The 14,883-nt window shown below is 31.8% G+C and overlaps 1 protein-coding gene across 1 annotated transcript in view; it reads left to right on the top strand.

Moving 5' to 3' along the window:
• The first annotated feature begins 4,063 nt into the window (after positions 1-4,063).
• LOC132754483 (neurogenic locus notch homolog protein 2-like) overlaps positions 4,064-14,883 on the top strand; it is a 51,414-nt gene continuing 40,594 nt past the window's right edge. Inside the window, exons 1-4 of the mRNA XM_060745120.1 lie at positions 4,064-4,240; positions 7,296-7,442; positions 7,735-8,045; positions 9,456-9,605. Coding sequence (XP_060601103.1) covers positions 7,305-7,442; positions 7,735-8,045; positions 9,456-9,605 — 599 coding nt within the window. The 5' untranslated portion in view covers positions 4,064-4,240; positions 7,296-7,304. The remainder of the gene's footprint in view (positions 4,241-7,295; positions 7,443-7,734; positions 8,046-9,455; positions 9,606-14,883) is intronic.

Raw genomic sequence — 14,883 nt, 5'->3', positions numbered from 1 at the left:
GACATTTTACAGCCGCCGCACGGCACAAATTACACTGATGTGACAATAAAATAGAAAAAAAAACAGAATCCCTAAAGAAAGCCCAACTCGGCACAGTTGAACATGTTGCAGGCTCGGTTTGATTGAGCCTGTTTCTGGACGGAACTGAAAAGTGCAAATTACCGTCAACGGCCACTAGCATCGGCTTAAGCCGAAATTAACATTTGAAATTTTGAATTTAGAAACATCAACAGATGTGTTCATACGGCGGTTGTCATGGAACATTTAATGTGACACATTAGTGCCATTCTATGAAACGCGTCGTCTGGTCCCGAATTAAACATATGCGTGTTCCCTAAACGAGAAAAGAATGGGCGAACTAAATAAAATGTAATTTTGAAAAAGGGATGTAAGGTTTAACCTACGTATTGTATTTATTTATCCAAAGTTTCAACATTACTATGATTAAATGTTGAATTCTACTTAAGCCAGTGCTTGGGGGCGTGGACGCCATTTCACACTCTCAGTACTGTCTATTAACAGGCTCATTCAAATCGTGTCTGCAACATGTTCAATTTTGTCATTTTGGAAGTTTTTTTGGGTTTCCTTTTTTCCCTAATTTTTGTTCACCAAACTTTAATTCATCATTACTTATGTTATAACTTTAATCAGAAGATCCTCTGTTATCATCGTCACTCAATTCAATTTTACTGACGTCATCTTTATAGTTTATTCTTAACTTCATAATGCTTGGATTTAGAGCTGTTCTTGTGAAACAATTGGAGAATATATAGAAGAAGTGGATCAAACACATTTTTGATACGTTCATAAAAGCTATGAGATATATTTTTTAAATTCATTTTTTCAATCTCCTACCATTTTACATTTTATTTTATTATTATGCACAGCCAGCTGATATAAAAACTATTTACCAAAGAAGATAATTTCATTATTTCTAAATCATTGATGTTTCTAAGATTTAAAATGAATACATTTATTTACGGATACATTTATTTTAGACAAAACAATTGTTAAAATGTCATGTAATTTGGAAAGAAAAAATATTAAAGTCGACTTCTAGAGTGACAAGATAATTTTTTAATGCTCACGATATTTTGTGGTGCCAATTATTTAGTATTGTCATATACCCTTCATTTTAAACAATGACAAGTACAATGTTGTAATAAAATTATGCAAAAACAGTTTTCCGGAAGAAATATATATTTCCTTTACTGTCTGATTCGCATGGAAATAAACACAATTGGTTGGAATATTACCAGAAAATGTACATTTTTACAGGTTTTATTCTGCTTTTCTCTTTTTTAAAGTGTTTCTTCTCTCTGTATAGAACTCATTCATTTCTTCTGTCATTACAAAGGTAATATAAATAACATTTTAAAATAACTTAAACTAAACCCTGTGAATTATATAAACTATTTTATTTTGAGTGTTTCATTTTAGATATTAAAACATAAATAAAAAATCAATTCCTTCACGAAAAAAAAAATGCCCTATCAGATTTTCGTGAGAAATACAAGTTTTATGTTATAAGGCTAAAACCTCAGTGGAGTTACTTTAAGTTTATTGTAATTATTCACCATGGTTCGAAGACGTGTATAGTGGCCGGGAGGTCTTAGTATCATTATCTTTAGGTCGTCATCGCATAATTGCGAGCAGTAACCAAATATATACCTCTAAAATAGATCGATTTATATTTTATAAAGAATTTACACACTGAGACCTTAAAAAGACGGTTAGATGTGAAACGATCTTTCTTTTTTTTTTTTACCTGTCAAATGATTGGCTGTTTATCTTAAACGATCCTCTTGCGCCTAGATCCTTTAGAATGTGATACTTGATAACTTGACAACAACATCTTTTTTGGATTGAATGATCCCACAATGTAAACTATCTTCTGATAAGACCGGCATAAGTGCGACGGCTGCATAATAACTTTAACCCAGACAAATAATAGTTATAAGGATGTAGGGTAATGATAAAATCCTGTAAATTGTCTAGAGCGTTTAACATGTTGTTGAGTATGCCATCACGATAGTAAACTTCATGCACCAATTGTTGTCATATTGTAAACGTATTTAATGCCAGTTGAACCGTTTAGATTTCAATTTTAAAAGAATACCATGATTAAAGGCTAATTAGGTCTCAAAAGTGATATTATGTTTATTTCTCAAACGCTCTCAAACTAAGAGCTCATGGGTCATAAATCTGAAAAATCTTTTACTTCTCTTCTTTGGCAATAAGTATAATTATATAAGTGATTTTGAATTTTGTTTGGCAGTGCAAATAAAATTGTAATACAACATTATTAACATGTTGCTGCATTTATTGCATAAAGTTCACATTCAGCGCTTTCTACTACCTGTGATAGGCAAATGCTTTATATACATTGGTAAAGCATTTCTAAACACTTTTTTCCCCATTCTAAAGAACAAAAATATATTCATTTCTGAGACATAATGTGCCACAAAAAAGATCTAAAATGTGTTGAAAGGTTGAAAGGTTGTTCTTTATTTTTTTATTTAATACGTTGGAAAAATTACTACGTGCATTTAACTTTATCTCGTTTCCATTCGTCTCAGGTTTTTCATGAAAGGAATATTTTTAAATCACTATCAAGAAAGTCCAAAACGACAAAATTGAAAATGATGCAGGCTCGGTTTGATTGAGCCTGTTCGTGGACGGTACTGTCAAGTGCAAACTAACTACCTCGCCCCCTAGCACCGTTTAAGCAGAACATGAAAATGGTGAAATTTTGAATTTAGAAACATCCGCAGATGTTTTCATACGGCTGTTATCATGGACATAACTTCTTGATATTGTCTTTACAAATGGAATTATACAAGCCTTTGTTTGGTATATCTCAAATAAGAACTATATTAACAAAAGAAGCATAGCATAATATCATCAATAAATAATTGTTTCTTTAACAGAACCACCTGTCATCCGTCACATATTCCTGTTCACTAACCTTGTCACCTCTTTTTGTATAATAGTTTTTCATGTGAGACATTGGCAAATAGTAAATTAAAATCATCGCCACCTTTCACAATGACATGATAAGCATTTTTTTCCATTAAAGTCAGCATAACCAACGATTCAGACTTAAAATTTTCCACATTTCCATGGTAAAATATCAAATGCTACTTAAGCCGTTGCAAGGTGGCGTGGACGGTAACTTGTACTTTCCAGTACTGTCCATGAATAGGCTCAATCAATTAGAATAGAGAAAAACAGAATCCCTAAAGAAAGCCCAAACCGGGAAAATTGAAAATGTTGCAGACTCAGTGTGATTGAGCCTGTTCATGGACGGAACTGAAGAGTGCAAAAAACCATCCACGCCCCTAGCACCAGCTTAAGCAGAATCCAACATTTAAACACGAAAATGGTGAAATTTTGAATTTAGGAACACCCGTAAATATGTTCATGCGGCGGTTATCACGGAACCTTCAATGTGACACAGTAGTGCCATTCCATAAAAAAGCGGCGTATGGTCCCCAAGTAAAAGAATGTGTGTGCCTTAAATGAAAAAAACAATGGGCGGATCTAAATAAAATGGAACTTTGAAAGGCGATCTGAGGTTATAAGCCTGCATATCACAGACAAGACGCCAAATCAAATTGAAAAAGCAGGAAACATATCCTTTAGGTGATTAAACATTATTAAATTAGAAATAATGGAACCACCCAAGTTGAGAAAGACAAAATAATACCACATAACATGTATACACAAGAATAATGTCGTGCTGAACAATCTTCAAGGATCGAAAATATTAAATCTCTGATTAAATATATGGGGAGACATTTTACAGCCGCCGCACGGCACAAATTACACTGATGTGACAATAAAATAGAAAAAAAAACAGAATCCCTAAAGAAAGCCCAACACAGTACAATTGAACATGTTGCAAGCTCGGTTTGATTGAGCCTGTTTATGGACAGAACTGAAAAGTGCAAATTACGCGCCTAGATCTTTTAAAATGCGATACCTAACATGTTTCGATAACTTGACAACAACGTCTTTTTTGGATTGAATGATCCCACAATGTAAACTATCTTCTGATAAGACCGGCATTAGTGCGACGGCTGCATAATAACTTTAACCCAGACAAATAATAGTTATAAGGATGTAGGGTAATGATAAAGTGTAGATATCTGATTTGCATAAAGGCACACCATTAATGGAAAAATTGTGATTATAGTTGATATTCTTCTATAAATTTGTTACAAAAAGGCAAAACGAGGTAAGTAAAACTTTTGAGTATAACAGAACAGAAATTGTTTTCGTCGAAAGCATGGTACAGCATTTAGACATATACAAACAAACAATATAAACATACAAAATGTGCATGACAATAATACATTCATTCACATACAATAATGTATAAGAGTACGACGTATTTCCTAAATAAGGAAAGATCGATGTAAGAGGTCTATACCGTAATACTATTGGCAAATGCTTTTGCTGTTACACAGTTAGCGTAAATAGTAATTTGAATCACAAAGACAATGTTAAGGTATAATTTTTATGAACTGTAAATTTTGTAAAGCTTTTAACATGTTGTTGAGTATGTCATAACGATCACAGCTTTATAAAAGTAAACTTTAAGAAACAATTGTTGTCATGTTGTGAATCTATTATCGCCAGAGGAACCGCTAACATTTTCATCTTGAAGAATAATGTGATTAAAGGCTTATTAGGCCTCAAAAGTGATATTATTTTTATTTTTCAAAAGCTTTTTTTAACTTTAATGTCATGTTACCGTATCAAACTAAGAGCTCATATGCCATAAAGCTGAACAATATTTTGCTTCTCTTCTTTGACAATAAGTATAATTATATAAGTAATTTAGAATTTTGTTTGGAAGTGCAAATAAAATTGTAATACAATTGTTTACATGTTGCTACATTTATTGCATAAATGTTCACATCCAGCTCTTTCTACTACCTGTGATAGGCATATAAAATGCTTAATATACACTGGTAAAGCATTTTTAAAGACTTGTTTTCTCATTCTAAAGAACAAAAATATATTCATTTCTTAGACATAATGTGCCATAAAATAGATCTAAAATGTATTTATAGTCTATTTTTAAGTGCGTGCAAAAATACATGCTGGAACATCAACATGACGTCAAAAGACAATTTGAAAAGTAGGCAGCAACATATCCTAAGGTTGATAATACAGTATTTAAGTAGGAATACTGGAACCACCGAAGTTGAGAAAGGCAAAATAATACCACATAACATGTATACACAACAATAATGTCGTGCTGAACGATCTGCAGGGTCGAAAATATAACATCTTTGATTAAGTAAAGAGGAGACTTTTACAGCCGCCACACGGCATAAATAACACTGATGTGACAGTAAAATAAGAATAACAGAATCCCCGAAAAAAAGCCTAACACGGCAAAATTGTTCGCTGTTTATGGACGGAACTGAAAAGTGCAGATTACCGTCGTCGCCCACTGGCACCGGCTTTAGCAGTAATTAATATTCAAACTTGAAATTGAAAAATGTTGAATTTAGAAACATCCACAGATGTGTTCATACGGGGGTTGTCATGAAACATTTAATGTGACACTTTAGTACCATTCTATGAAACGCGGCGTCTGGTCCCGAATCAAACAAATGCATGCGTCCTAAACGAGAAAACTATGGGCGGAACTAAATAAAATGGAATTTTGAAAGGGGATAAAAGGTTCAACCCGCGTATTGAATTATTTATCCTAAATTCCACCAGTACTGTCTATTAACAGGCTCATTCAAAACGTGTCTGTAACATTCTATGGAATTTATTAATTGAAACTGTTTGGCTGTGAAAATGAAGAAAAAGAATTGGATATATAATTTTAAAATGATACTGACTCAGTTATGGCTAGCAGATGTTAAGTGTTTCCAGCATATATTTTTGCACGCACTTAAAAATAGACTATGAATACATTTTACATTAGGCAAATTACACAAAAACAGAGATGATCATGAAAATATATAAACATAAAGAAACAGCCAAAGAAAAATCACAAAAGTATCCGATGCCTTAAAGGAAGGCAGATCAACAATCAATATCGAATTTATATATGATATGACAGGTGTATTCAATCGTACCACACTGACAGAATTAATCGTCAATAATGTTTTTTACATTTGTCCTTTGAGAATACTGGAATGTGTTCGTAGTCAGGTGTTGCAATCGTAACTTTTGATAACAATGTAAACATTTTCCATCATCAACATAATTTTCGTCACTAATAATTATCATCATCATTATCATCAACCATTATGATTGATATGATTGAACACCTCACTTATCATATCTTAATCAACACATGAATGGTTACTTGTATACTATTCATTAAAGTTGGAACACTGAATTATCTTAAAAAATAAAAATAGGTGATACAAATCTTCATGCTGATGGTCGATATCATTTTACTTGTATAGCCTTATGTTTGATTATTAGTTATTAAACATAACTGTTATCATCATTATCATCACCACCATGATTTTAATACACATAATTCATATTTACATGTACTTATTGTGGGTAATAAGACTATGAAATCCCATGTCTACACATAAGCTCTTTCATAAGGAGCTCCAAGGAGCATTAACAAAACAATGAAGTACACGTGCAAAATGTTAATATGATATAAGTATAAGCAGTCAAATGAAATCTGTCAAAAATGTTGATTTGCAAGTCATGCTAATTGAATATGTTTCTTATGGCGTACTAAATTGCTTGACATGATTTTCTTTACTTTTTATATTTAACTGATCATAATGTTTTGTTAGCTATTTTCTACGCTTTGGTTCTTTAGTTATCTTATTTGGACAGTAATCTCTAGGTTTCCCAAAATCTTTTTCATTCGTTTTTTATTTGTCTTTTTAAGCCCATGATGCCCCCAGAAACACTTTATTATCTTTTTTTGGTGTCAAGAAAAAGTTTCTAAAAGGTTGCTAAGTGCCCATCTTTTATTTCTGTTCCATTTTGTCTGTTAGTAAAGTTACAATGATAAAGTATTTTGTATGGAAGTCAAAAATTACAAACATAACTACAATTATAGAAATAATAACACATTCAGTGCTACTTTTTTCCAGATAATAAGCATCTAACATGCCACAAAATCATTGTATATACGTTATAAAACGTCTCTCTGTATGCAGTTTTGTGGTATAATGTGCCCTAAAATTTAACGATCATACATTTATAAGTCAATTTAGTCATAATTTTGGAAACTTCAATTGGACATAACGTTTACACCACTTGATAATTTTATGCATGACTTTCTTCAGGGTTTGATTATGGCTACATCATGGAGACGAGTTTGGATAATTGCGCTTCTATCTAGCGTTGTGTATCAACATGCATACGCAAGTGGACAATTCTATGGTGGATCAATGAGTTATAAACTAGAACAACAAGCTGATGGTAGCTCCTTGGTAATCATACATTTGTTTACCGGTTTCGGAAGATAATAACAAATAAGTAAATAGAAAAAAAAATTGAACAAACAAAAAATAATAATTTAAGGGTCTTCTGCACCGGGCTCCTTGCCACCGGTTCTTGTTGCTGGATCGTATGGGGTTGCACGCCGCCTTTCCTTGTTGATCTTGTTTATCATATTTTTTTTACTAATAGCACAATAGACTAATTAAAAATATTTTAGACACTGTAGTTTTATATGCATAACTGTAGATAATAAATCAATATATTCTCTTCTGTATAAATTAGGTCATCATTGAACTCATAACTGGATGGGTACTCGGGAAAGGGCCATGCGGAGCAGCGTGTAGCAGAACTGACATTGGTAGATCAACACGCTCAACAAGACAAATGCTCTTATCATCAGGATACCTCGGCCACTTTACATTAGAGCAAAAGAAGGCAGATCATTATTCGATAGAAACAAGAGATATAGATGCGGACGTGAACAAGACATACAATGAAACAGTCATTGACGTTGATGAGTATTCACAATGGGAGCAGGAAAAAATGCATTTTAGCGTTCTTATGGAGAAGGATAAACGAGAAATAGATATCATGTTTATATATGAAATTTTTACTTTCCTTACCTTAAATTGAAACTTAAACTGAAAATAGTAAATCATATAATATTTGCATGTCGTCTGCATTGCTCAATTAAATAATCATTATTGTCATATACAACAAAATAATATTTGCACATATCTGTACAATGTTTTTTCTGTTTCCGTCATTACATAAACATACTGAGCATTATGTTTACAATAAAATCCTTTGCAATTCCCGTCGATTGCCAGTAAAAATTCCCGAAAAGTTGCTGATTAAGAATAGTTCTACCATGTGAGTGTGATGCAAACAGACCCTGCTAATGGTATTAATAGTACACCAAAGGGGAAATAAAATGCATTTCGATATTACATGTATAATGATTGAAAATGATGTCCACCAATCGGAATCAATTATAATTGTACCTCTCACCATGCAATTTAAATCAAACCAGCCACGCTATGAATATTTTCGATTCAACTAATAAATCAGGTACACTTTACTTTGATATCTTTTCTTTTAACATCATAAAAAGGCCGAAAAGTTGTGATTTTATAGAATCACCTCATTTGTGTAAGACTGTCTGCTTGGTTTTTTCTTGATTCAGTGACGAGATTCAGTGCATTCTTTTTAAAAATATTTATGAAGAAGCTTTACATAATGTATTTTAAAGATCCTGTATGTTTTGTAATTGAGATTGCATACCACTCTTCATTGAACTATATATGTATGTAATTATGCAAATTTGTCTATTTTCAAACATGGAAGAATATGTAAAATATGTATTGCAAATATTTGTACATATTTCAGGTAATCATTAAATTATATGCATTCATTTGTTATTGGAAAAATTGACTTAGAATTTATAGAAAACTAAATTCTAATTACCTCCCTTTATTTACATGAAATATCAAATTTGGTAATATCTTTATAAATAATGTTTTTTGAAACTTACATTATAGATAAATCTTAATTTGAGCATCATAGTTTGTATATAAAACCATAAAAATAATGTGTTACAGGATCTTTAAAGCCATTCTAGATATAATAGCAAAATGAATTTAAAACCGGACTTAGCGCATAAGTCGAATATATTTATCATTTTACCATCTTCAGTTTACCCAGAAGATAATTTATCAGTTCTTAAAGTAAATAAAAAAGAATAGAAAAACAACAACATTATAAAGTTTTCTTAAGTCCAATGAGATTTATTTTTCGTCTTATTTTGAACTTACTTAAATAATTGTGTTAATGAAATAATCATAATTATAATGTATACTACGTTAAAATAACGTACACGTAAATGCATTGTTGTTGAGCTAAATTTAAATAAAATAATTTTTGGAATAACAATGATATGTTTTATATTGACTTTAATATGCTAAAATTCACGTAATATCTTAATACAACGGCTTTGTTTTCAGTTTTGAAGGACAGTCTTGGCGTGATGTCTCATTTCAATCATCTAATAATAGCGTGAGTTGGCATTTCCAAACCAAGATAGTATCTTATATTCGAAGTGATACGAACAAAACAAACAGCAGTCCAAGATCTCTAAGTAGACCCATTTACAGGTAAAACTAAAATGATTCATATTTTTACCACACTTATTTTTGTGCCGTTTTTCTTAGAATCAATTTGTTACATGTTTTATTTACAAACACTCCAGTTTTTAAGTCGTTTAAGTAAAATTGTTTATATAATAAAACGTATTGGTTGTTTTAAAACGAGACATTTCGGAAGAGTTGGCAATATGCTTTTGGTGACTTTGTATCATTTGTACTAATCAACAGTTTTACCTCTTTGATTTCCTTTGCTGATCAGGGTTCTGTAATAATTAAGTTGAAAACAGTGCGTTGAATTATGAAACTAGTATGCTCATTTCCTGAAATGGGACGCTTGTATTTAATTGCGTTGATTGTGGGACTTATTAATTTTTGTGATAACAGTTACAGATTCGGCGCATATTTTATTTAATGATATATTCTTTCTATTAATTTAAATGGTGTTGACATGAAAAAGAAAAGACAGATTAACTTTAACTCAGTATTATATATAAATATATACAATTATTACCCGTTTGTAACATTTTCTAATCCGTTATGTACATATCTGGTGTATATCTATCTTCTATTTACCCCTGCTGGGGACCTAGACATACAAATATCTGGAAAATATTTTTTTTTATTTATTGTTAATTCAAAATGAAGCGGATGTCTTTAATCAATCAAGATACATAATTGTGATTGCAGAACTGTTAAATACAAAATCTGTTTTTAATTTATGTTATAAAACTGCTGTTAACTACAATGAAACTGAGGGCCGTGGGTTCAAATCCCAGAAGGGTCAATTTTTTTCTTTCTTTTTTTTTCTTTTAACATTATTTATGAATCTCTCATATCCTTTTTGCGAAGAAAAAGTGATTATTTAATTTATATTGGTATTTAATATCTAAATAATGCTTAATCTAGTAATATATATGGTACCTGATATTTTCAAAGTGTAATAAAGTCAAAACTAGACGGTCAAAGTATTTAATATTCTACAAGATCAACCAATATGCTTCTTTGAAAATTTAGTAAAACTTTGAAAACAGGCACTCATTTTGGGTAAATTTTAGGGATTTTGTAAATGAGGTTCCCTAAGTAGGAAAATGGTCAAACACGTGTTAAAAATGAGTGGGATAGGGTGACATTTTTATACATATTTTATATAAATTTTGAGTAGAAACCATAATATGCTTATGTGGATTGTTAGTTGAATGGTGCAATTTGTCTATTTTTCTTAGAATCAATTTGTTACATGTTTTATTTACAAACACTCCAGTTTTTAAGTCGTTTAAGTAAAATTGTTTATATAATAAAACGTATTGGTTGTTTTAAAACGAGACATTTCGGAAGAGTTGGCAATATGCTTTTGGTGACTTTGTATCATTTGTACTAATCAACAGTTTTACCTCTTTGATTTCCTTTGCTGATCAGGGTTCTGTAATAATTAAGTTGAAAACAGTGCGTTGAATTATGAAACTAGTATGCTCATTTCCTGAAATGGGACGCTTGTATTTAATTGCGTTGATTGTGGGACTTATTAATTTTTGTGATAACAGTTACAGATTCGGCGCATATTTTATTTAATGATATATTCTTTCTATTAATTTAAATAGTGTTGACATGAAAAAGAAAAGACAGATTAACTTTAACTCAGTATTAAATATAAATATATACAATTATTACCCGTTTGTAACATTTTCTAATCCGTTATGTACATATCTGGTGTATATCTATCTTCTATTTACCCTGCTGGGACCTAGACATACAAATATCTGGAAAATATTTTTTTTTATTTATTGTTAATTCAAAATGAAGCGGATGTCTTTAATCAATCAAGATACATAATTGTGATTGCAGAACTGTTAAATACAAAATCTGTTTTTAATTTATGTTATAAAACTGCTGTTAACTACAATGAAACTGAGGGCCGTGGGTTCAAATCCCAGAAGGGTCAATTTTTTTCTTTCTTTTTTTTTCTTTTAACATTATTTTATGAATCTCTCATATCCTTTTTGCGAAGAAAAAGTGATTATTTAATTTATATTGGTATTTAATATCTAAATAATGCTTAATCTAGTAATATATATGGTACCTGATATTTTCAAAGTGTAATAAAGTCAAAACTAGACGGTCAAAGTATTTAATATTCTACAAGATCAACCAATATGCTTCTTTGAAAATTTAGTAAAACTTTGAAAACAGGCACTCATTTTGGGTAAATTTTAGGGATTTTGTAAATGAGGTTCCCTAAGTAGGAAAATGGTCAAACACGTGTTAAAAATGAGTGGGATAGGGTGACATTTTTATACATATTTTATATAAATTTTGAGTAGAAACCATAATTTGCTTATGTGGATTGTTAGTTGAATGGTGCAATTTGTCTATTGCCAAAAATTAATGGGCAAATGCTTTTTCATTGGGATGTTATTGCAGATTATTTAAAGGTTCCTCATTATTGACAACGGGCCCCATAACATCCTAGCTTCAGTTCAGAAAAGTGGCCATAAAATAGAGAAAAACAGAATCCCTAAAGAAATTCAAACACAACAAAATTGAAAATGTTGCAGGCTCGGTTTGATTGAGCCTGTTCATGGACGGTACTGGAAAGTGCAAGTTACTGTCCACGCCTCTTAGCACCGGCTTAAGCAGAATTCAACATTTACACGAAAATGGTCAAATTTTGAATTTAGAAACATCCGCAGATGTGTTCATACGGCGGTTATCATGGAACCTTCAATGTGACACAGGAGTGCCATTCCACGAAAAGCGGCGTATGGTCCCCAAGTAAAATAATGCTTTTACCCTAAACGAGAAAACAATGGGCGGAACTAAATAAAATGGAATTTTGAAAGGGGATCTGAGGTAATGAAGCCTGCATATCACAGATAAGACGTCAAAAGACAAATTTAAAAAGCAGGCAACATATCCTAAGGGTGATTCAACAGTATTCAAGTGAAGAATATTGGAACCACCGAACAAGAAAAAAGCCGAATAGAAAAAACCAAATCACCACAAGTACAACAATAATATCGTCTATTGGGCCATTTTCAACTTTGGTGGTTCCAGTATTCCTACTTGAATACTGGAACCACCCAAATTGAAAATGGCCCAATAGAAGAAACTTAAAGTCGATTTCTGCACGGTAAGGTTTATTTAAATTTTGCATACAGGTTACTTTAATGTGTATATCTGACCTATGATATCAATTTTTCAGTTCCTAATAGTGCCCGTTAGGGTGGTTATACCTTAAAGCGGGTGTTGTTTTGAATCATAAATAGAGCAAATTTACATTGCACCGAGTTTTGTTATAACAATTGCTTTCGTTAAAACTTAAACTTAACAGTGAATTTAGTCATTTAACATGTGGGATCAAGTCAATAGCGAAAAGAGTATTTGAACCTTCATAAAGAAAAGTAAATGCATATTTCAAGTAAACATTGTCTGTCTTCATGACGACCTGTAAAAGATGATAAACAATATAAACAAGGTAAGGCGGCGTTTAATGAACGCAACCCCCATACGACACAGCAACAAGTACCAGTAGCAAGGAGCCCAGGAGGCCCCAAAACAAGACAGGACACAAGGCAAAGCACTGGGAGGATAATCACTTTTATAATACATGAAAGGAATTTATAGTAACCGATAAGGAAATCAGATACAATTAATTGATTTATAGGTCCACATAGTAAAAGGGAACATGTAAGAGGAATTGAATACTGTGAAGGGGAGGGACAAATTAAATAAAAAACAAGGGGCAAAAGGGAAGATACTTACCGTAGACGTGAAAAAACAACAAGGAACACAAAAGTGTCACAAAAATATTTGAAACAACACAGACATACATCTGAGGAACACAGAGGGGCGCAGCCTTCGAAAGGTCAGCAACATAAGAACAGCTGGTGAGTTTAAACCGATAAATGGTGAACCAAACCTCACTCCATATTCCTATAAACGAGACAGTGTAAATAAGATGAAACCCCACCAAGTGAAATTCTAACAAGTGTTATGGTTACAAAAGGTGGAATAAGTAAACTACAGAAATGATAATCAAGGGACATAGAAAAAATTAAAGGAAGATAGAGCAACAACAAACATTACCTACAAGGGCCCGACAGAGCAAGACAGAAGTCGGACATTTAGACAATTCAGTCCAAAAGGGCTGTCAATCATTGAGTCTCCCACTTGGTCCGTCAGATGTAATCAAAAGAGGAAAGCGTAGCGTCTAACTGTAAAAGGGTTGAACAATAATGATGCGTTATGTCTTAAAATAGTAGGGCATAACCTCATTTAATAAAACGTTTAATGATTTTTAGTAAAGGTAACAGAAAAAATCACAATGACCAAAGATCTTACGAAGTTTGAAAATCACATCACCATAAAAAAAATCAAACTGGCATATCCATTTTCGCAGAAGTGTTTTTAAAACACTAATAGATCTATGTTACGATTGTATAATTTTGTAAAACATTTAGGTAATTTATAAAAGCAGTAATTCTGTTCGTAATGAAAAATTTCGTTAAAATCCTTTACTTTGCTACAAGCACTAGCAAATCTAATTAACTGAAATACATATACCCTATAGAATGTTGCATACGGTACATCTCTATCTAAATGTTATTGTGACTGATTTACGCCATGTCGTATTTTCGCTTCTTCGCCTCAAAATGCGAAAACACGAAGGAATGACAAAGTTTTGTCGCCTCTTTGCGTTCATTGAACGCTGCCTTTCCTTGTTGATCTTGTTTATCATATTTTTCGCTCGTTCGGATTTTCGAGGCAAAAAGCGAAAATACGACAGAAGGATGGCGAAAACACGACATATAAAATAATTATGTAGTATTTTCGCATTACTTTGTCATCTCTTTGCATTTTCGCTTTGTTTCATTTTCGCTTTTTCGCACTGTTACATGTTCGAATTTTTGCGTTCCGGTTGTACATGCGCATATAGACATCAATTAATTATCATCATTATTATTAAGATTTCTAATGTCTGATCATTATGATATATTATCTAATAGATAGTCATACGATTTTTTTTTGTTTTCACATAGATTTAGATATATAATTTAAAATTATCATATCGCTCCTTATACATGTAAAATAATGAAATAATGTAACGGAAAGGCGGCTTTCAGACTGTTTGAATCAATAATTATAATAAATACATTAAAGTGTTCCTATCGTCTTTAGATTATCAGATTATAACAATCTGGAAACAAAGTGATCCTTCCGAAGCATTAATCACAACAAAATTGCAAGAGAATTGCAGACTCGGTTTGATTGAGTCTGTGTAAGATGGATA

Source organism: Ruditapes philippinarum, unplaced genomic scaffold (assembly GCF_026571515.1).
Source record: "Ruditapes philippinarum isolate M1 unplaced genomic scaffold, ASM2657151v2 ctg4160_1_1_1_1, whole genome shotgun sequence".
Lineage (NCBI taxonomy): Eukaryota > Metazoa > Mollusca > Bivalvia > Venerida > Veneridae > Ruditapes > Ruditapes philippinarum.
This window is presented reverse-complemented; position numbering and strand designations above follow the sequence as displayed.